At 36.0% G+C, this 24,511-nt stretch overlaps 1 protein-coding gene across 3 annotated transcripts in view; it reads right to left on the bottom strand.

Moving 5' to 3' along the window:
* LOC111157208 (stromal antigen 2) overlaps positions 1-24,511 on the bottom strand; it is a 143,749-nt gene that overhangs the window by 61,968 nt on the left and 57,270 nt on the right. For all 3 annotated transcript variants that reach the window (XM_022518498.1, XM_022518500.1, XM_022518499.1), the window contains exons 3-6: positions 21,082-21,160; positions 14,953-15,117; positions 4,501-4,597; positions 441-517 (exon numbers count right to left, since the gene is read on the bottom strand). In XM_022518498.1, the coding sequence (XP_022374206.1) occupies positions 441-517; positions 4,501-4,597; positions 14,953-15,117; positions 21,082-21,160 (418 nt within the window). The remainder of the gene's footprint in view (positions 1-440; positions 518-4,500; positions 4,598-14,952; positions 15,118-21,081; positions 21,161-24,511) is intronic.

Here is a 24,511-nt window from a genome sequence, read left to right as displayed (position 1 = left end):
TTAACATTATAGTCCTTTGCCTAAGCTACCTATTACCCAAATATTAACCAAATCTATCTTTAACAATATTCCAAGACATGTTCTTAGGCACTAAATTTTACTGAAGTTTTAATTTTTTGACAATAACAATAATAGCTACCATTTATTAAGTTCTTATTATATACCAGGCACTGTAAAATGCTAATAAAGTTTTCAAACATTACTCATTTAAATCCACAACAGGCTTATGAAAGAAGTATTTTTAGCCAAGAGTATTATTCACAGATGATAAAACCAATGCTAAGACAACAACTTGCCCAAGGTCACTCCTCATCATTTGATTCAATGTGATGCCAAAGCTGTTATCCATTAACACTAATACTCAGAATTTAAGAATACTTTTAAGGTTATATCAAGATCAACATGCATAAAATTATCAAAACATTAGGGTAATAAGTTACCTCATCAAACTCTTCAGTCATTTTTCGAATTATTTCAGAGTTCTGCATATGTCTAAACATTTCTGCTGTGACAACTCCTGAAATTTGCAAGTGTAAGAAGTTAATATACATTGTAGAATGAATAAAATAAAGAGAATTTCTAAGTCACTCTCTTACACTGTTAGTCTCCATCACATTCCTACCTGACCTTAACCGACTCTTGCCTACAATATGTATACTGGCTTAGTCCCTTTTAATATAATACACGTTATCAAGGGTTAGGCAGCACCCAGGATAACAATTAAAACTTTAAGGATAAACCTGAAGACAAGAAAAAGAGTGATAGGTAAAGTTCACCCTAGCTAGGTTTCTTTATTAAGCATTACTATACACACATACATACACACACACACACACACACACACACACACACACACGACAACTACATCCAATCATCCTCTAAAAGGGCTTCAAATAAACATAAACAGTTAAGTTGTAGTTTCCGTTCATCCATAATCTAGCTGGAAGTTTAAATAAAGAATAACAAAAACAGGAAGGATGGGAAGGAGGGAGGAAAAAATAAAAACTATTAAAGATAGTACATAAGAAAAGCCCTAATGAGTGACAATGCCAATAAAGGCCACAGGTCAGAACTAACTAAATAAATAAATAAATAAGCATAAGTCAGGTGTTTCACAGAAAAGGAATCTGATAAGAATATTTAGAATTTCAAAAGAAGATGGGAAAGGGGAAGAAGAAGGATACACATTATAAGAAGTGAAAGTTAGCCAGGTAGAGATCAAATATCAGAAAAGGGATTTCTAGAAGAAATTATGAGTAGGAGACAATACAAGAAAAAATATACGTGAATTTCCACTGATAAGGTAACTGATTATTTTAAAAACAAATGTAGAAACTGGATGCTCAAAGCTGGATTTCTATTGCTGGATTACTTATTCCTTGCCAGTCTTATTAGTACTATGAATACCATAAATATGAGGCAGGATCTATAACTGTGGCTTTACTGATGAGGAAATAAAAGCTAAAGCAAAGAGAAGTTAAATACCTTGTCTGAGATTATTCATCTACATTATGATGCCACCCCCAAGTAAGATCAACTTCTAGTGGTGCTGTGAGGAGTCTGCCCTTACCACATTAAAGAACTACATGATTGTTTTAAGATATTAACAGATCTGGAAGAAGGCACCATTTCCCTTGCTAAAGAAGCAGCACTCTCAAATACCTTTTGAAGGGTTAATTTTAATCAAGTCACGGATATATCTTCTGAACCTTCCTGTACTTTACACCCAGGTGTTATAAACTTGGCAAAGCTATAGAAGGACAAGTTACTCAATCCCTGAAACAATTTCTACAAAATAAATATGTATATAGCAGTAAATCTCAAAGCAAACATACTGCATACATTTTGACAACTGTCCCATTTCTAAAGCTCCTCTCTCATCTCAGACCATTTAACAGCCAGAAACCCAAAAATAAGCAGAAAAAAAAAAAAAAACAGCTGTCACAAATTCCATGCATGTAACTCCTGGGGCAGGTGTGAAGGTGCCATTAAGACACCACGTGTGAGCCCCATGCCTTGAAATTATAGCAGACCTGAAGGGAGACTGCTAAAAACTGGCAAAATGAAAAGTAGCAGGTGACCAGGAAAGAAGAAACAAACACTGGTCACAGACTGAGCAACCACAAAGCAGTCTGGAACCAGTCAGTGTAGAGTCAAACGTCCCTCCACACCTCAACAGCTGCTGAAGGCAAAAATACAGTAAAATAACTGATGCTCGCAATGACAATCCTCAGCCCAAAAGAAAAAAGCCTAAAGTACAGCACATATAAAGATGTTTCTAAAAGAACTCAATCAAAATAATTCTAAGTATGTTTTGAAAGTAATGACCTTAACTTTGATTAGATGATAAATTCTCCTTTATGGAGTTTTCTTGATTCATTATGACAGTGTTTAAATCTACCTGATAATTTAAATTTCCAACACTTTCAATTTTTAAAAATCCGGACAACCTGGTATATGACAAAGTACATCCAAAGGTTCAGTTGGCAAGCTCCTGATTCACAAAACAGAATGGTGCCAGGAAAGGAAACAATCTGATAAAGGAAAAACGTTCTGACTATAGCCTTGTTTTCAAATTACAATTCAGAAGCCCAACTAGGAAACTAAAACTGACCAAACTACAGTATGAACAAGGAAGACTGAAGATAGAAGTCAGAATTTCAGCTCATTGAGTTATTTCTGGCACCTGTTCAGTTGTTCTGCAATCAACCTTCTACTTTCACAGAATCTGAAGAGAAAGGACATGGTCCTTGGTTACACAATACAACTAACAGGTACCTGATTCCTTCTACTCCAGAAAAACAGACCAGACACAGACAAAATAAAAATAATACCAGTATATCCTCTTTTTCAAAGTGTTAATCTGATTCACCATATTGTCATTACTACATTTCTTTTGAGCAGAGTCAATCAAATTTTCTATATTGATTTGAAGCTACCTCTAGCTAAGAAGTCAAATTAGGCAACTCTCTGTACTCTAAGGTTTAAAATTCTCTAAAAAGTTCTCAAAAAGTTTCTCAAAAATTCTCTAAAAAGTTTCTCAAAACCGACCATATTAATGGCATTATGCAGATCAGACTCAAGAAATTAATATATTTGTCTATCAGGCTTCACATACATAATATCTAGTATGCATGCTGCAATGAATGTTGTGATCAACCTCCAATAAAATATATCAGTTCATAAAATACTATTTATATGGAATTGCTAAATCATGATATTGTACACCTGAAACTAATATAACACTGTATGTTAACTACACTGGAATCAAAATAAAATTTTAAAAACCTAACTGAAAGAAAATCTTTATATACAGTCAGATTATCTAAATTTTACACTGAGCAGTGTAATTTTAAGAGTTAGGATTTTAATCCTATGCTACCTGGGAGAAAAAGTAATGTGGAAAGAATGTAACTCAATTTATTTTCAATAAAATGTCACTGAATCAAAGTTAAAAAAATTAAAAACTCTTTTTAAAAATGTTACTTGTAAAAAAAAAAAGTTACTTGTTTTACAATTCCAGTAACAGTATTTTTGAAGTATTACTGTAGAATCAAAGCAGTAGACATAAATAAATTGCTTCCTGAGATTCTTTTTACAGATTTGTTTAAATCATTCTTTACCATCTTAACTTCTGAGATCTATTTTTAAGCAAACTTCCCTCCTTCTGATTTCTGATGTACATGTTTTTGGTGCCACTTTCATAAAAAACATGTAATACTCTTGGGAAACTCTAGCATTTATTTTCCTGGACATCTTCTTAAATTTCAAGGATGGACCAAGTATTAGGGAGAAACAAAATAGATCAAAACTTGTCCATGATTTTGTCTGAATCATTTACTGATTCAGATCAAGATGTATGACACCACCCAAACTTACCTAATTGTGTCCCCCTGCTCAATGTCTGCACTATGTATTTTTGCCCCAGGCAAGACACTACTGTATTTTATATTTTCCCCACTCATACTTGAAAATCTTTTTAAATAAAAAGTGAAAACATTTCCAAAAAGACCCCACTCCAAAACTTCTCTACTTTTTAAGAAAAAAACTAGAAATTTCACCAGAAATTTCACTACTTAACTTAGTTACTTACCTACCTACTTACTTAGTTACTGTCATTCATGGCACTTTTAAACTCCCTATACTTTACAATTCCCTGCCACTTGAACTTGTACCTCTTCGTTATCTTCCTCCTCCCATTTTAATCCATTTCTTTGGTCCTAAAACCAGATGCTGAAAGTGGGAAATGTATCTAATAAAAGTAATAGACGTTATAAATTGCGAAGCTTTTAGTTAATTTTTACACATGAATACACAACTATCTCAACAGAGTTTCTTTCTTTGTTCTTTGCTCCTTTTTCCTTATACATTCTGTATGATTATAACGCAAACAATTCCATATCTTGGCATTATTTTCCATGTAAAGTGCTAATATATATTTAGGTGGGACAAAGAGAGACCATTTCAGAACATCCTGCTTCCAAAATAAATTTATCTTACCTTTACAGCCTGAACACTGAATAAAAAAGTTGATGAGGTCAAGAAGTGCTATATCTCGGTCATGCTTGTATGATTCTATCCAATCATCTACCACCGACTACAGCAGAGAAGGAAAAAAAAAAACCATTAGCTTTTGCTAATGTTCTAAGAATTAAGTCTGATTAAAGTCATTAAATCTCAAGATTAAGTAGTATCACATTACTTCAAATTAATATACATTTATTTGTATACTAAAATTTAAAGTTAAATTTTAACAATAAAAGAAAACCAAATTCAGTAAAATAATCACCTGATAACACATAATGATGATCAGTCTTCTGTTTATTTTGCATTAAAAGGAATCTGAAAACTAACTATGGGACCCAACTCTATAAAGTGTACTTATTTCTTAGTGACATTAAGGATATCCTAGAAAATGTTAAAAATCACACCCATGTTTCTTTTTGACTAAAATAGTGTACTAAATACAAATAACACTTAAATATTAACACTGCAATGGAATGAGAACAAAAATCTTTCTAAAAAGATGTAAATGCCTCTGTCAATGAGAAAATGCAGAACCAAATTTTTTTCAACAGTGAGCACTATTGGTCCCATGTTAATAACAAAAGTAAATTAATGGCTAAATAAACATAGTTAAGTAGGACAGTTCATGAATCTGTAGACAATTACTCTCCAAATAGATCTACAGAGTCAATGCAATCCCTATTAAAAACCCCGCTGGCTTCTTAGCAGAAACTGGAAAGCTAATCCTAAAATCCTTATGGTAATGCAAGAGATCTAGAATAGTCAAAACAATCTTGAAAAAGAAGCACAAAGTTGGAAGACTCACATTTCATTATTTCAAAACTTACTAGAAACTACAGTAATCAAGACAGTACTGGCTTAAGGACAAAAGTACAGATAAATGTAATAAAAATGCAAATCAAAAATAAACTCTCATATTTATGGTTACTTGATGTTTGACAAGGATGCCAAGACAATTCAATGAAGAAAGACTAGTCTTTTCAACAAACGGTGCTGGGACAACTGGCTATATGCATGCAAAAGAATGAAGTTGGGAGTGCCTGGATGGTTCAATAGGTCAGTTAAATGTCTGACTCAACTTGAGCTCAGGTTATGATCTCAGGGTTTTGAGATCAAGCCCCTCTTGGGGCTCCACACTGGGTATGGAGCCTGCTAAAGATTCTCGCTCACCCTCTCCCTCTGCCCCTCCCCCTGCTCATTCTCTCTCTCTCTCTCTCTCAAATAACGAAATCTTTTTAAAAATTAAAAAAAAAGACTGAAGTTGGACCCTATCTCATACCATAAATAACACTTAAAATGGATCAGAAACTGAAATATAACAGCTTAAACTATAAAACACGTAAGTTTTCATAACCATATGTTAAGCAAAGTACTCTTAGATATTAGACTAAAAGCACGAGACAAAAGAAAAAATGAATTTCACTTAATCATAAAAGTTTTGTTTCAAAAGACTCCATCAAAGATGAGAGAAGCAACCCACAGAATAGGAGAAAACATATGCAAATCATGTATCTGATAAAGCACTGGTGCTCAAAATATAAAGGCGTACCTCGGTTTACTGCACTTCACTGCGCTTCACAGAGAGAGAGAGAGAGGGAGAGGGAGAGGGAGAGGGAGAGGGAGAGGGGGGGAGAGAGAGAGAGAGAGAGAGAGAGAGAGAGAGAGTGTGTGTGTGTGTGTGTGTGTGTGTGTATTACAAGCCAAAGGTTTGTGGCAACCCGGTGTCAAGCAAGTCAATCAGAGCCATTTTTTCAGCAGCAGGTGCTCACCATGTTGTCTCTGTCACATTTGGTAATTCTCTCAACATTTTAAACTCTTTCATTGTATTTATAATGGTAATCTGGGATCAGAGATCTTTGATGTCACTATTGTAGTTGTTTTGGGGCACCACGAATCGTACCCATATAAGACAGCAAACTTAATAAATGTTGTGTGTGTTGGGATTCCCCCACCTCTCCCTCTCCTCAAACCTCCCTATTCCCCAAGATTAACTGGGAATAGTATTAACAGATTAACAGATAACAGTGTTAAAATTAGGCCAATTAATAACCCCACAATGAGCTCCAAGTGTTTAAGTGAAAGGAAGAGCTGCATATCTCTCACTTTAAATCAAAAGCTAGAAAATGATTATGCTTACCGAGGAAGGCATGTGGAAAGCCAAGACAGGCCAAAAGATAAGCCTCTTGAGCCAAACAGCCAAGTTATAAATGCAAAGGAGAAATTCTTACAGAAAATAAAGTGCTGTTCAGTGAACACGTGATGACAATGAGGTGAAACAGCCTTATTGCTATATGGAAAATGTTTTAGAGATATGAATAAAAGAATCAAACCAGCCACAACACAGCCTTAAGCCAAAGCCTAATCCGGAACAAGGCTCCCAACTTTTCAATTCTTTGAAGGCTGGGAGAGGTGAAGAAAAATGCAGAAGGAAAACCTGAAGCTAGCAGAAGTTGGTTCATGAAGTTTAAGGAAAGAAGGAGTCTTCTTTATATCAAAGGGCAAAGAGAGGGCGCCTGGGTGGCTCAGTGGTTTAAAGCTTCTGCCTTCGGCTCAGGTCATGATGGGATCAAGCCCCACATCCGGCTCTCTGCTCCACAGGGAGCCTACTTCCTCCTCTCTCTGCCTGCCTCTCCACCTACTTGTAATCTCTGTCAAATAAATAAAATCTTTTTAAAAAAAAGTGCAAAGTGAAATAGTAGTAAATGCTGATGTAGAAGCTGGAGTAAGTTATCCAGAAAACTAGATAAGATAATTAACCAGGGTGGCTACACAACAATAAATTTTCAATGTAGACAAAATAGGCTTATATTGGAAGTAGATGCTATGACTTTGATAGCTGGAGGAAGTCAATTCCTATCTTCAAAGCTTCAAAGAACAGACTGACTCTCTTGTCAGGGACTTAATGCAACTGATTAAACTGAAGCCAGGGCTCATTTACCATTACAAAAATCCTAGAGCCCTTAAGAATTATGCTGAATCTACTCTGCCTACGCTCTACAAATCAAACAACAGAGACTGGATAATAGCCTATTTACAACATGGCTTACTGAATATCGGAAGCCCATTTCCAAACCCACTACTCAGAAGAAAAAGATTCCTTTCAAAATATTACTGCTACTGACAATGCACCTGGTCACTCAAGAGCTCTGATGGAGATGTACAATGACATTCATGTTGTTTTCATGCCTACTAACAAAAAAATCCATTCTGAAGCCCATGGTTAAAGGAGTAATTTCAACTTTCAGTTCTTCTTATTTAAGAAATACATTTTCACAAGGCTATATACATAGCCTTACATGGTGACTCCTCTGATGGATATGGGCAAAGTCAACTGAAAACCTTCTGTAAATGATTCATCATTCTAGATTCCATTTAGAACATTCATGATCCATGGGAAGAAGTCAAACTATCAACATTAACAGGACTTTAGAAGAAGCTGATTGTAACTCTAATAGATGACTTTGAGGGCTTCATGACTTTCAATGGATGTGGTAAAAATTTCACTACAGATGTGGTAGAAAATAGCATAAGAACTACAATTATAAATGGAGCCTAGGGGCACCTGGGAGGCTCAGTCGGTTAAGCGTCTGCCTTCAGCTTGGGTCATGATCCCAGGGTCCTGGGATGGAGCCCCACGTCGGGCTCTCTGCTCAGTGGGGAGCCTGCTTCTCCCTCTCCCTCTGCCTGCAGCTCCCCCTGCTTGTGCTCTCTCTGTCAAATAAATAAACAAAATCTTTTAAAAAAAAGAAATGCAGCCTAAAGATGTGACTGAATTGCTGAAATCTCATGATAAAACTTTTAACGGATGAGGAACTACTTTTTATGGATGATCAAAGAAAGTGATTTCTTGAGGAGGAATCTACTCCAGGTGAAGATGCTGTGAAGATTGTTGAAATAACATCAAAGGATTTAGAATATTACATCAACTTGGATGATAAAATAGCAGGAGAGTTAGAGAAGACTGACTTCAATTTTGAAAGAAGTTCTAATGTGGGTAAAATGCTATCAAACAGTATCTCATACTACAAAGAAACCAACTGTGAAAAGGCATCTATCATTGCGGCAAACTTCATTGTTGTCTTATTCTAAGAAATTGCCATTGCCACCCAAACCTTCAGCAAACACCACCTCCATCAGTCAGCAGCCATCAACACTGAGGTAAGATCCTCCACCAGAAAAAAGATTACAACTCACTGTAAGCTCAGATAATTAGTATTTTTTAGCAATAAAGTATTTTTTTATTTAAGGTATATACAGTTCAGACATAATGCTGTTGCACACTTAACAGACTACAGTATAGTGTAAACATAACTTTTATAGGAATTGGGATACCAAAAAAATTCATCTGACTTGCTTTATTGTGGTATCTGCTTTAGTGAAGTGGTCTAAAATCCAACTCACAGGACCCCTGAGGTATGCCTACATCAAGAACTCTTGCAATTTAATAACTTTTTAAAAATATTTTTATTTATTTATTTGACAGAGATCACAAGTAGGCAGAGAGCAGGCAGAGAGAGAGGAGGAAGCAGGCTCCCTGCTAAGCAGAGAGGCCGATGTGAAGCTCAATCCCAGGACCCTGAGATGGTGACCTGAGCCGAAGGCAGAGGCTTAACCCACTGAGCCACCCAGGCTCATGAAGTTTAAGGAAAGGGACTTAAGAGCAATTCAATAATTTTTTTAAGAGCAATTCAATAATTTTTTTTTTTTTAAAGATTTTATTTATTTATTTGACAGACAGAGATCACAAGTAGGCAGAGAGGCTGGCAGGGAGAGAGGAGGAAGCAGGCTCCCTGCTGAGCAGAGAGCCTGATGTGGGGCTCGATCCCAGGACCCTGAGACCATGACCTGAGCCGAAGGCAGAGGCTTTAACCCACTGAGCCACCCAGGTGCCCCAGCAATTCAATAATTTTTAAAAGCCAAGTAATCTAATTAAAAATATAGACAAAGATTCTGAATATAACTCTTTATAGAAGACATACAAATAGCCATTAGCTCATCAAAAGATGCTCAAAACTGGCCACCAAGGAAATGGAAATCAAAAGTAAAATTAAGACACCACTTGGGAAACCTGAGTAGCTAGCTCAGCCCATTAAACATCTACCTTCAGCTCAGGTTATGATCCTGGGATTGAGCCCCACACTGGGCTCCCTGCTTATTGGGGAGCCTGCTTCTCCCTCTCTCTCTGCTGCTCCCCCTGCCTGTGCTCTCTCCCTCTCTCTCAAGTAAATAAATAAAATCTTTAAAAAAATAAAAAAGGTTTGGGGCCCCTGGGTGGCTCAGTTGTTAAGTGTCTGCCCCGGGCTCAGGTCATGATCCCAGGATCCTTGGATCAAGCCCCAGATCAAGCCCCACATTGGGCTCCCTGCTTGGCGGGAAGCCTGCTTCTCCCTCTCCCACTCCCCCTCCTTGTACCCACTCTCTCACTGTCTCTCTGTCAAATAAATAAATAAAATCTTTAAAAAAATAAATGAAACTAAAAAGGTTAAACAGTTACCATATGATCCTACAACTTAACTCCTAGATATATAATACCCAGGAGAAATGAAGACATATGCTAAAAAAAAAAAAAAAGACTTGTACAAGAATACCTGTAATAGCATTACTCATAATAGCCAACAAGTAGAACCAAAGCAAATATGCATCAGAAGATGAACGGATAAACGAAATGGAGTATTATTTGGCAATAAAAAAGAATGAGATTATAATAAATACCACAATATGGATGAACCTTGAAAATATTATGCCAAGTCAAAGAAACCACTGATAAAGGACCACATATTGAATGAATCATATATATGAAATGTCCAGAATGGGCAAATTTATAAAAACTACATTAGTGGTAGCCTAGACCTGGGACAGGCAAAGAGAAAGTAACTGGCTAATAGGCACAAAGTTTCCTTCTGGGATATTGAAAAATATTTTAAAACTAGACTTGGTGTTGGCTACACAACTCTATGAATATACTAAACACAACTGAATTTACATTTTAAAAGGGTGAATTTTGTGGTATGTGAATTATGTTTCAACATAGTATTTTTTTTTAAATAGGACAGAGCTAAAAAAATAAAAAGCAGCACGTGATTCTTTGGGGGATAGAAGAGGAAACCAAACAGCAGATGAAAACTATTTTTAAATAACCAAGTTTTAAAAATTAGGATGACAGGGGAAGCTGGGTAGCTCAGTTCACTGAGCATCCCACTCTTGATTTCAGTTCAGGTCATGATCTCTAGGTCCTGAGATGGAGCTGAACTGTGCTCCACACTCAGCAGGAAGTCTACTTGATATTCTTTTCCTCTGCCTCTCCCCCCGTTCTTGCACACACATGCACTCTTTCTCGCTCTAATAAAATAAATACATCTTTTTTTTTAAAAAAGCATCAGGAGGGAAAAATGTTTAAGTTATATACAAATAAATATGAAACCTGGGTATAAACTAAATGAATTATGTGTGCAATCTGATGTACAGAAATGGTGGTGTCATTACAAATTAAAGAAAATAAAAAGGAAATATTATCTAAGAATTACCTGGCTCAAAGAGATTGACTGGAGATCTTCTAAAATTTTATCTAATTTCTAGATTTCAGTCCTTTTCAATATTTGACAATAGCTTATGTATGTAAACTTAAGATTATTCCCAAATATCATACAGGTAATAAATATCAAAAGAATATATTATGGGACTGTGAGAGTTTTAAAACATGGCCCAAAATGTTTGACACTGCTCTTCAATAAGTGGGGTCTACATTCCCTTTTCTAGAACTGAAGGCAATAAAAATGATGCTTCCAAGATTAAGTCATGGACCACCATTCCACTTCTGTACTTGGTTCTTGGAGAACAGAGAATCAGATCTCTGCTCAAGACACTCTCCAAACCCAGAAGCCATACTGTAGGAAACCCAAGCCACATGCAAAAACCATTTGTAGGTATTCCAGGTAATAGTTCCAGCAGTGCCCAGCCTTCAAGTCACTCCAGATTAGGCACCAAAAATGAATAAAGAAGGCTCCAGGGAAGTATAGTCCTTACCTGTTTATGTAACCTCTGAGCATTAAAAGTATCTCAGGTTAAGGCACAAACCATCACGGATGGGAGCACAGACAATTTCATCCCTATTTAGTTCTGCCTCAATTCTAGACCAAGAGAATCATTAAGCCTAGTAAAATGGCTGTTCCTTTACATCACTAACTTTGGAGTGACTTGTTATACAGCAATAGATGACTGGAAGAAGGGCTATTTCAACAATAAAGATATAAAAATACTTAATGAAATCTTACAAAAAAAGATCACATCTTATTAAAAACTTATTCAAAAAGATCAAATAGAATTTGTACTGGGAATACAAGGCTGCTGTAATAAAAATAATGCAATATAACACATTAAAATATTTTAAAATTTTAATCATCAAGCAGTATGCTAAGAATTTATCCAATAAAATTCAATATATATTATCTAATAGAACTAGGGGCATATGCATGCATGATCCCTTTTTTTTTTTAAAGACTGATTTTTTTTTTTTGAAGATTTTATTTATTTATTTATTTGACAGAGAGCGAGAGAGAGATCACAAGTAGGCAGAGAGGCAGGCAGAGAGAGAGGGGGAAGCAGGCTCCCCGCTGAGCAGAGAACCCAACACAAGGCTCAAGCCCAGGACCCTGAGATCAGGACCTGAGCCAAAGGCAGAGGCTTAACTCACTGAGCTACCCAGGAACCCCTTTAAAGACCGATTTTTAAAAAAGATTTACTTATTTGTCAGAGAGAGAAAGAGAAAGCACACACGTGCAAGCAGGAAGGGTAGCATGCAGAGGGAGAGGCAGGGATAGGGAGAAGCAGAGAGGCAGGCAGAGAGAGAGGGGGAAGCAGGCTCCCCACTGAGCAGGGAGTCCCGCTTAACAGCAGAAGCCGAAGGCAGACACTTAACCTACTGAGCCACCCAAGTGTCCCAGATCCCTCCTTTCTTAATATATAATAACTATTTTAAAACCAACAGCCAGTCTGATACTTATCCTCACCTCTAATTACTGAAATAGGTATACCCTGGGATTAAAAAAATGAGTAATATACAGTCCTTGATCAAGAAATTAATGATCTAGAAGCAAATTCAGACATATGCACACCTATAATACAATATATTAAATGCTATAAGGGAAAGAGAAGAGTAAAAAATATATTCAAGGGGAGAAAGAGACAGAGCCCAAGAATGCTTCTCAACGAGTGACATGTGATTTAAGTTAATCTTACGTGAAGACTATTCCAGGCAAAGGGAAAAACAAAAAGAAAGGTGGGGGGGGGTTTGTGGAGAGTAGGGTGGAGGCAGAGTACGTACAGTGGCTGGGGAATAGGAAGCACATCATAAAAAAAAATCTGGGCTGGAACTTTTAGATAAGGAAGAACTGTTAGAAGCTTGTAAACAGGAGACTTCCTTGATCAAATTTCGTATTACCAAGATAACACAAGTGGGAGTACACAAAACAAACTGGAGGTTAAGAGTCCATTCAGAGAAATCAGTGGAGAGATACTGTGGACATTTCACTTTTAAGGGTGAAAAAGAAAAAACAAGTAACACAGAGGCACAATCTTAATATATGCCAAACCATAATCAACATAAAAATAAGGAAAAAGTTCATTCTTTAAACAAAGAGATACCACTAACAAAACTAAATATAAAGCTAAATCCTCACATTTTCTATTAAAAATTTTTGATGAACTGAAAAGTTAAACAAAAACCCTATAGACTAGACAAAAATAGAACAGCCTAATTAGCTGTGGATGTAAGTTGAGATTTCTGATGTTAACAAAAATGAAAGATACCAAAAAAGATTAATGCATTTAACAGCTTAAAACATTATAGAGAAAAAGTATAATATAAAAAGGAAAGTAATGAAATGGTATATATAACGTAACTGAGACAATTTATTCCTTTGATGAAGTTTACCCAAAATGGGAATCAGAGAGAAGGGGATAACTTTCTAAATTAGGGAATGACTAAATAAACCATATCACTGTAAGATAGTAAGACATTATTTTTAAAAATATTGAATATATATATGAAATAATAATTTAAAACATTAAAGAAATAAAATCTACACCCTCATCACAACTATATAAAATGTAAACCATGTATGACTAAATTAAGGCAAATTCAAATTTTATTTATTTATTTTTAAAGATTTTATTTATTTGACAGAGACAGCTGAGAGGGAACACAGCATGGGGAGTAAGAGAGGGAGAAGCAGGCTCCCTGCTGAGCAAAGAGCCTAATGCTCAATCTCAGGGCCCTGGGATTATAACCTGAGCTGAAGGCAGTTGCTTAACAACTGAGCCACCCAGGCATCCCCAAATTCAAATTTTAAAAGTCACATTCCTCTGTACAACTGATGATAGCTCAAAAAAACAATTTTTATTTTACATGTAAAAATGTGGCTTATCATTCCCAACTGATACTTAAAAATTTATTTACAAAGCCATACATATCAGATAAGCCCATATTTATAAACAAGATTTGCATTTGTTACTCTCTCATAAGAGAATGCTTAAATGGCTAGTTCTCCATAAATCATTTAATTAATTAAAATTAATTCCCTAAAAAATATTCCCTATGGCTTTTATACAGTAAAAAATAACTTTATTAAGCATGTATATACTTTGAGCATAGTGTTTATTCAATTTCTTTAAAACCATATGCGGGGGGCGCCTGGGTGGCTCAGTGGGTTAAGCCGCTGCCTTTGGCTCAGGTCATGATCTCAGGGTCCTGGGATCGAGCCCCAGGGAGCCTGCTTCCTCCTCTCTCTCTGCCTGCCTCTCTGCCTACTTGTGATTTCTGTCTGTCAAATAAATAAATAAAATCTTTTTTAAAAATTAAAAAAATAAATAAAACCATATGGGTTTAGTCTCCACTGTAAAGCCTAAATGCTTCTATTGTCATAAAATTATACAGAAGGAATAAAATTAGGATGATTTGACATGGCTATGACTCTCACTTTTTACTCTTCTGCTAAGAAACAGCACAAGTAATAAACTTTGTAACAGACAACAGTGATCAACATAATTCAGTTCACTAAAGTGGAGAGTGATTATATTAGATCACTCAACCAAGAATTCTATATGGGCAAAGGGCTTCATATTTTAATGGCAGCCAAATAAATTCAGGGGAAACTGAAATCTCACAGTTTACATCAGCGTATTTTTTTAGCAAATAATTTTTTATTATATGCTATTAAAAGAAAATAATGCAGCAGAAAATGACTCAAGACACAGCTTAAAGGTCTTATGTCTGAATAGACAGATCCCTAGTTTTCCGATGACTTTGTTGCTTTTTTCTATAAGCAAGTGTTAGTTTCTTTTAGTGCAATTAGAAAACTCAGGGATTTTATATAACTCACTAAAGTTTAAAATGAACAAATAAACTGGGAAGAACACAATAAACATTACCTGCATAGCACTCTTGCCCATTTTAACAACTTCAAACAACATCATGTTTTCCACTCCATTCTGTTGGTGATGACCATTCATTCGGTTTGGACCAGAAGGAGGTTTTCCTCCACCATTTCCACCTTTGCCCTTTTCTCCTGGGCCCTTTTTGCCTTTTTTACAAGTCTGCATAAAAATACAAGTTAATTAAGTTATATCATTATCCTTGAATATGTAAAATAAAGCTACGGCAGAAAGCAGTTAAAAAGGTACATAATTATAATATGCCTAAACCTGACCTAAAGAGGAGTGCCATACACATGTCATAATAAAATGATATGGTTGAGACAGCTTCTTTGTGGCATCAATTTTTTCATTTATAGTACCAGAAACCTCACATGACACTGTAGTAAGGACTACAGTGTCATGTGAGGTTTCTGGTACTATAAATGGAAAAATTGATGCCACAAAGAAGCTGTCTCTGCAGACTGACGGACTACGTGGGTCCAAAGTTTTACTCCTATTAGCTGAGTGATGTTGGGCAAGTTACTTAACCTTACTTCTAATTTGTAAAGTGAGGATAAAACTGTGCCTACTCACAGGGTTGCTGCTTTAAGGGGCAGACTGCAGTGGGCAGCAAGAATAACAAAACACTTTATCAAATAAGTAACTCGTACTTAGTTCAAATTTCTAAATTTTAACTACTATTAGTCTTATAAATTACTGCAGTGCACTGATAAAGGAATTCTAAAAAGTATGAGTATGTGTATCAACCTCATTCATATTCCGGATAAACGAAGGAGAATTCAAATTTAAAAAAATCATGTTCCTCTGTACAACTAGTGATAACTCCACACTCATTTATCAAGAAAATTTAGTTAATGAACACTATGAAAATGAAGCCCCTTTATAAGGAAGTTGTCAGTACTGGGGAGTGGGGACTTCATAAATCATCGAAAAGGCTGCCTACACGCCTCAGTTATAAAATACTTCCCACGGCCTTTTAACTTGTTATAGAAAAGCAAGTCATTCCCTAACTCAGAATTCTCATTTCGAAAATGTCAAAGTTGTATTAAATCTTTACAGATTAGGGGCGCCTGGGTGGCTCAGTGAGTTAAGCCTCTGCCTTTGGCTCAGGTCATGATCTCAGGGTCTTGGGATGGAGGCCTGTGTCAAGCTCTCTGCTCAGCGGGGAGCCTGCTTCCCTCTCTTTCTGCCAGCCTCTCTGCCTACTTGTGATCTCTGTCAAATAAATAAATAAAATCTTAAAAAAAAAATCTTTACACATTAGAATAGATGATTTCTACATCTCTTTTCAACCTACACATTTCTGTGATTTAGAGCAAGGATCGGCAAACTTTCTGTAAAATACCACACAGTAAATATTTCAGACTTTGCAGGCCACCACATTCCATCTCTGTCACATATTCTTTTTTTTTTTTTTAAGGATTTTTATTTTATTTATTTGATGGACGGAGATCACAAGTAGGCAGGGAGACAGGCAGAGACAGGAGGAAGCAGGCTCCCTGCTGAGCAGGGAGCCCAATGCGGGCTCTATCCCAGGACCCTGGGATCATGACCTGAGCCGAAGGCAGAAGCTTTAACCCACTGAGCCACCCAGGCGCCCCATCTGTCACATATTCTTTGTTTATTTTTACAACCTTTTAAAAATTAAAAAAAAAATTCTTAGATCATGGACACTATAGAAACAGGCCATAGTCTGCATGCCGCTGATCTACCGCCAACTCTACACACTTATTTCTACTGACAGCCTGTATGTTTGTATACTTTGTTCCACAGAGGATCCTTCCTCCTTCCTCAAGAGTCCAAAACCACCCTACTCTTAACAACTACCTCAAACTCCTTCCTAACAACTGAAATATATTACTTGTTAATTTACATTGTTTTGTTAATGAGATTCAGTCTTTGTGAACCTAAGTCATTAATTCCTAATTGCAGAATGAAAGGTTATTGTCCCCAGTAAAAGTAATTTCAGAGATAAGGGAGAAAGAAAAGACCAACTACAGAGAGTACACCAGAAAAGTAGAAAATGTTAGTGTTAATTAAATGGAATTATATATTTTCAATTTACCTATCATATGCTTCAATATTCCCTGTTGGTATGGAAAACTAGTACAATTAAAATGGCTCAGTGGATATGCTATGCTAGAAAAAAAAAACAATGTGCAAGGAATGATAATACAGGGAAGTACAAGAAGTAAACATGCTAACCTGGGCACAATCTTGTAGATGAAAAAACATCTCTAAAGCAAGACTATGGGGTCGGGGGATGTTGGGGGGTGCCTGGGTGGCTCAGTGGCTAAGCCTCTGCCTCTGGCTCTGGTCCTGATCCCAGGTTCTGGGATAAAGCTCCATGTGGGACTCCCTGCTCAGTGGGGAGTCTGCTTCTTCCTCTTCCTCTGCCCCAACCCTGCTTCTGCTCTCACCACCTTTTAACAGATGTGGGTTCAAACCCTTTAACCACTGAACTTCTCTGGACCAGTTTCCTATCCATAAAATCAGGAAGTTTTCTAATTCACAGGGTGGTTCAAATATTAAATTAGATAATGTATTTTTAGCACAGTGCTTGGAACATACATAGCATAGTGTCAAAACGTAGTTACTATGATTATTATTATTATTATTATAATAAATTCTTAATCTGAGACCTAACACCTCACTCATAGCAGTGACTATACAACTAAACTGTGGCACAAAAACTTTGGGGAGTCCTCTAGTCAGATGCCACTGTGAGTCTTGTCCCAACTTGTAAATTAAATCAAAGTCAAAAGTACATTTTCAGTTTTGCAAAATGGCTGCAGAATAAGAAAAATTAGTTTTCTAATGGATAACCATATACTACCCACTAGAATTATGACTGTCTTTGGACAGTCATGAGTTAACATTTTATTTATTCACACTTTTGTCTCAAAACGTCTATGTTTTAAGAGACTAAAAACGGATATGAAATTATGAAATATGGATTATGTGAACTCTAAAAATATATGCCAAAGATTAATTAAATAAATTGTATTCCATAGATAAAATGGGGTGCTCTGACACCATTAGAAATGATAGCAAAAATTCACTGACAGGGGGCGCCTGAGTGGCTCAGTGGGTTAAAGCCTCTGCCTTCGGCTCAGGTCCTGATCCTAGGGTCCTGGGATCAAGCCCCACATCAGGCTCTCTGTTCCACAGGGAGCCTGCTTCCTCCTCTCTCTCTCTCTCTCTCTCTCTCTCTGCCTGCCTCTCTGCTTACTTGTGATCTCTGTCTGTCAAATAAATAAATAAAATCTTTAAAAAAAATTCACTGACAGGAAAGCTACTTACAACATACTATTTAGTTTTAAAAGCAAATTAAACAGTTTGCATAGTATGAATCCATTTAAGTAAAAGTCTATGTCATGTTTACAGACAGGTGTATGTACAAAAGAACGGTTCACAAAATGTTTAAAGATTATCTTACCTCTGTGAGATAGGCTTACAGGGAAATTTACTTTGTTTATTGTACAGTTCTGTATTATAGACATCTTTTCTTTTGTTTTTAAGACTTTATTTATTTGTCACAGAGAGAGAGAGCACAAGAAGGGGGATTGGGAGAGGGAGGAGCACGCTCCCCACTGAACAAGGAACCCTGAGGTAGGACTCCATCCCAGGACCCTGGGATCATGACCTGAGCCAAAGGCAGATGCTTAACAGACTGAGCCACCCAGGCATCACTATTACAGACTTTTTTAAAAAGGATTTTATTTATTTGACACAGACAGAGAGAGAGATCACAGGTAGGCAAATAGGCAGGCAGAGAGAGAAGGAAGCAGACTCCCTGCTGAGCAGAGAGAACAATGCAGGAATCCATCCCAGGACCCTGAGATCATGACAATTACAGACTTTTTTAAAAGTAAATGTGTCACGGTGCCTGGGTGACTCAGTCAGTTAAGCATCTGACTCTTGATTCCAGCTTAGATCTTGATCTCAGCGCCATGAGATCAAGCCCTGCATGGGTCTCCATGCTCAGCGTGGAGTCTGCTTGAGATTCTTTCTCCCCTTTTTTTCTGCCCTTAGTCCTGCTTGGGCTCTCTCTCTAAATAAAATCTTTTAAAAAATTTTTTAAATATCCTGCCACATTGCTGAATTGCTGTATGAGTTCTAGTAGTTTGGGGAATGGATAAGGAATATGTGGTCCATATACACTATGGAGTATTATGCCTCCATCAGAAAGGATGAATACCCAACTTTTGTAGCAACATGGACGGGACTGGAAGAGATTATGCTGAGTGAAATAAGTCAAGCAGAGAGAGTCAATTATCATGTGGTTTCACTTATTTGTGGAGCATAACAAATAGCATGGAAGACAAGGGGAGATGGAGAGGAGAAGGGAGTTGAGGGAAATTGGTAGGGGAGGTGAACCATGAGAGACTATGGACTCTGAAAAACAATCTGAGGGTTTTGAAGGGGTGGGGGGTGGGAGGTTGGGGGAACCAGGTGGTAGGTATTAGAGAGGGCACGGATTGCATGGAGCACTGGGTGTGGTGCAAAAACAATGAATACTGTTATGCTGAAAAGAAATTAATTTTTTTTTTAATTTTTTTAAATAAATAGATTTTTAAAATTTGTTATAAGAAAATATAAATCCAAAATTCATTTTGGGAAAGAAAATGGTGAACAAAAATAAGTCATCTTTTACACACTGTATTTACACACATGCACAGAGTCAAATGTACTTTCCAAAACATCAAAATAATTTACACATTCACCAAGTCATTCAGGGTCCTCAGGCTATGCGCATATATTCTAAATCTTCATTCTATTGAGTCAGAACCTCACTTTGTTAGGTTTTGGGTTTTTTTTTTTTTTTTTTAAGTTTTACTTATTTAAGTAACCCCTATACCCAATGTGGGGCTCGAACTCACAACCTGGAGATCAAGTGTTGAATGCTCTTCTGACTGAGCTCGCTAGGCACCCCTCACTTTGTTACTCTTTATCCTTAGCATTACTTATAAAGAGTAAAACTCTTGTCAACTGGAACCTACTGGACTTAAACTGATTATAGGTTACATTTTTAGGATAGTTTAGAACAAGGAATTTTATTTATTGCTTTGCTTTGCTTTATGCTTGACTACTCATGAGTAAGTAAAGCCAACAGAGTATCACATTGTGCTTAGCATACTGTGCTTTACAAAATAAACTATTAGAAATACAAACAACAAGTGTTGGTGAGGATGTGGAGAAAAGGAACACTCATGCAGTGTTAGCGGGAACACAAACTGGTGCAGCCACTGTGGAAAACAGTACAGAGGTTCCTCAAAACATTAAAAACAGAACTACCCTATGATCCAGTAATCACACTATTGGTATTTATCCAAAGAATATAAAAACGCTAATTTGAAAGGATATATGTATCCATATGTTTACTGCAGCGTTATTTACAATAGCCAAATTATGGAAGCAGTGCAAATACCCATCCATAGATGAATGAATAAAGAAGATGTGGTGTCTACATATACAACAGAAAATTATTCAGCCACAAAAAAAGAATGAAATCTTGCCATTTGCAAAAACATGAATGGAGCTAGAGAGTATAACATTAATCAAAGTAAGTCAGAGAAAGACAAATACTGTTATGATTTCACTCATATGTGGAATTTAAGAAACAAAGGAAAAGAGAGACAAACCAAGAATCAGACTCTTTAACTACAGAAAACAAACTGATGGTTACCAGAGGGAGGTGGGTGGGGGAAGGGATGAAATAGGTGATGGGGATTAAAGACTATACTTATCTTAACAAGCACTGAATTATGTATAGAATTGCTGAATCACTAAACTGTACACCTAAAACTATTACACTGTAGGTCAACTATACTGGAATTAAAATTAAGAACTTAACAAAATTTTTAAAAAAGAAACAATGTTGTATTATTAATTTCAACTTTACAGTAGTGGAAAACAGATAATCAAAAGATATTTGACCTAGAAGCCAAAGAAACCATATACATTCAGAAGGCTTACCATACCAGTGGTGGGGAGAGAACTTTTATAAAAGACAACATGTGAGACATAACTAAAACAGCTATGTATTTTTATATGTACATATGCATATATGTATACAAATGACCTAAAGAACCAAAATAAAGTCATATATTCTATACATACTTTTCCTTTGCCTTGCTTTTGGTTTTTTCCTTCAATGTCTTCAAAATCTGTGTCAGAAGAAAAATGTGTTTCTGACTCCCTGTGACAGAAAGATAAGCAATTATTTAAAACTTTCTTTAGAAATATAGGTGAAGTTTCTATTTTTGCCATATTTTCTAAAACAAAGGCTTGGTTAACTCTTTACAAAATTCCTTATTAGCATTACATGTAACTAAGATGCTTCCCCAAACATCATACCATAGCATATTACCAAACATAAAATTATGTAACAAACTACAAGGCAATAATCTAAAGCAAAAATATCTATAAACATGTTTTATTTTCTTAATTTTTAACCAAAACAAAAACATATAATACCAGTGGCTCTTAAAATTTTAACCACAGGGGTACCTGGGTGGCTCAGTGAGTTAAAGCCTCTGCCTTCAGCTCAGCTCATGATCCCAGGGTCCTAGGATTGAGCCCCGCATCAGGCTCTCTGCTCAGCAGGAAGCCTGCCTCCCCCTCTCTTTCTGCCAGCCTCTCTGCCTACTTGTGATCTCTGTCTGTCAAATAAATAAATAAAATCTTTAAAAAAAATTTTAACCATAGTAACTGTGGTGTTCTATTGTAATGGCTGGTTTCATTTTCTGATTGAACACCATGGAGTTCAGAGAAGACTACATTTTAACACTAGGAACTGGATGATCTTTATTAGGGAATTTTAGTGATATTAAGAATCCTCTGACCACTCCTCGCTCACTCAAAAAATATTTGGAAATATAAGTATAACTATACAAAACATGTACTTCTGAAAGGATATGTATAAAACATTTTTACAAACTAAACCATTTGAAATACAATAGGGAAGTGCTAACTGATCAAAATCCTTTATGAAGTAAAAAGGTGGTGAACTACAGGAGAACTGATTCTAGTACTAAGAAACTGTGTGATCTTAGACAAGTGACAACCTCACAATCTTTTCATCTATAAACAATTTACATGCAAGAAAGAATGAAATCTCTAAAGTTTCTTCAATCTCCTCCAATATGTAAATCTACATATTCTCACTGTCTCTCAAATAAATATATAAATCTGTAATTCTAAGAAGTTGCCCTTTATTTTGGAGTAGGTGAGGTGTTTTATATAATCTGGATTTTCTCACACATAAGGAAGAAGACTAATTTAAATACATATGTGTAATGCTTCCTATATATGCAAACATGGGTGTATCTAAGTAGTAGTAACATACCCTCACATTTAAGAGCTGAAGGCAAGGCTTACTTGAAATCTGGGTCATAATGAGTTTAGAACTGAGCCACACCCATAAAAGATAAAAATTTTACCACTTCAAATATGTAATCCTAGTACCAGTTTTGCTTAAAACAAATGGAATCAAAATGCAAAGCTTTTCTTCTCTAACTAGATTTCTTCTATTTCCATTTTCATTGCTAAAATAACCAGTTGTCCAGAGGTTATGAGGTAAGTAGGTATACTTTATATATCTATAGTAATGGTTAAGTTGCTAGCAAGGGAAAAAATTACTATTAATAGCAGTTACCTACAACATAATTTAAACAATGTATTGAAGATTGTGGCAATCCTAACTATGTCCTATTACGTTGTGAGGAAAGGGCCTATAATAAATCCCATTTCCCAAGAGTTAATGCACCAAAACCTGAATGACTACTGTCATATTAACCCTGAAAATCATGCCTATTACATCTTAAGAAGATTGTTGTCATCAATATCCTTCCCACACGCCTATATGGCCTTGCAAAAAAAAAAAAAAGAAAAGAAAAGAAAAGAAAGGTAATGTTTTTAGGTATCTTGCTGTCTATAAGTAATATTTCTTTATTCCCAAGACATTTGTGGGACACTAGCTCTCTTAGCTCTGTAACTGCTATAAATCTGCAAACAATCACTAGTCTTTGCAATATTCCAATGGCCACAGACTAATCACAGGCTCAATTACACTCTTAATCCTCATCTCTCCCAACTAAAAGAATGAGCCACTAGAGGTTTGATTACTAACTGGAAAACCTTATGAAGAAAGCTAAAGTTGAGTAATCAGGGTAAGAGCCGAAAACATCCCCAACCAGAGCAGAAATACTCTTGAAAGTCTGCCTTTCTCCTATGTTTTCCTCTGCTTTTAAGATCAAAAGAACACCACCACCACCTATCCCAGGTAAAATAACCTATGCTAGCATGTTTATGGAGCATACCAGGTTAACCTTTTAGTGGCCTGAAATTTCATGAGTCATCTATTATATGACTGACTCTTCCACTCCTTTCTCTTTACCCTGTCCCCCATCTCACATACCCAACCAAACACTGTTTATTCTACCCTCCACATCAATTCCCTCTTACCCATTATCCTATTTCAGGCCTTAATTACTTGAGATATTCTAATAGTCAGTAGTCTAGTTTATAACACAAACATTCTTAATTGTCTCCAATCTTAACATATTTAAGAAATTTCATAATTTTCTAATAGTCCAACCAAACATTGTATTTTCCTTGGACTATCCTGTATCCTACCTCAAACGAAAACAAGAAATTTTCCTCAAGAATCTTAAAAACAGAGTCCATATACACTGGGATTAAAATCACACTGAAAAGCACACTTCAAAATACTAGCAATATCCCCGTAGACCACCTTAGTCTCCACCGAAAATAATAAAATTATTTTTAAAATGAATACCTATAAAGCATCAAAAGTAGACACTGGCTACCATTATGTACAAAGTATTTATCTGATGTTTTCAAAATTCGTAGCAGCCAAATTATTTTCAAATCAAGTATTATAAAGATTCCAACAGCAAATATAGTATAGTATATATGTGTATAAAGTTAAAGGGATCCAAGGCAGTTTAAGGGTTCCTTTTTCACTGAGGCACCTCATGAAACTGCAGCTTAGTATGAAAACCACTATTACATACAGTAGCTGAAATTCCTTCCTACATCAAATACTTAAGAGTAATTAGAATAAAAGTTGAAAAAGGAGTACAGGTAGCTTTTAAGACAAGGGTGAAGAAAATACCTATGTTGAAGTCACTTTATATACCAATAAGCATGTAATTTTTTCTGAAAAAAAATATGGACAGCATGTCCTACCTTCCCATATTTAAGCTTATTATCAGTGCGTTTTATAACAGAAATCTGGTATTACACCCTAAATACTACTATGTGGTATATATTCCTTACCAATGGGAACACTTAACTTTTAATTTCATGGCACTCCCTCAAAACAGTTGCTACTGTAAAAACTAAATATGGATTCAAAGAACTGCACAGCAAAATAATAAATTGTACTGTATCTAAATTAAAAAATAAATCAAAAACATAGTACAAAAAAACATGGAATCACTGTTACAAAGACCAATGAGCTTTGATATAAACTGTTTCAAAATATACATACTTTTATCTTATACATTAGAACTTCTGCAGAAAT

The sequence above is a fragment of the Enhydra lutris genome, unplaced genomic scaffold, assembly GCF_002288905.1.
Source record: "Enhydra lutris kenyoni isolate GAN:26980312 unplaced genomic scaffold, ASM228890v2 scaffoldscaffold53, whole genome shotgun sequence".
In the NCBI taxonomy this organism is placed as follows: Eukaryota; Metazoa; Chordata; class Mammalia; order Carnivora; family Mustelidae; genus Enhydra; species Enhydra lutris.
Note: the sequence above shows the minus strand (reverse complement) of the source record. Positions and strands in the feature narration are given on the sequence as shown.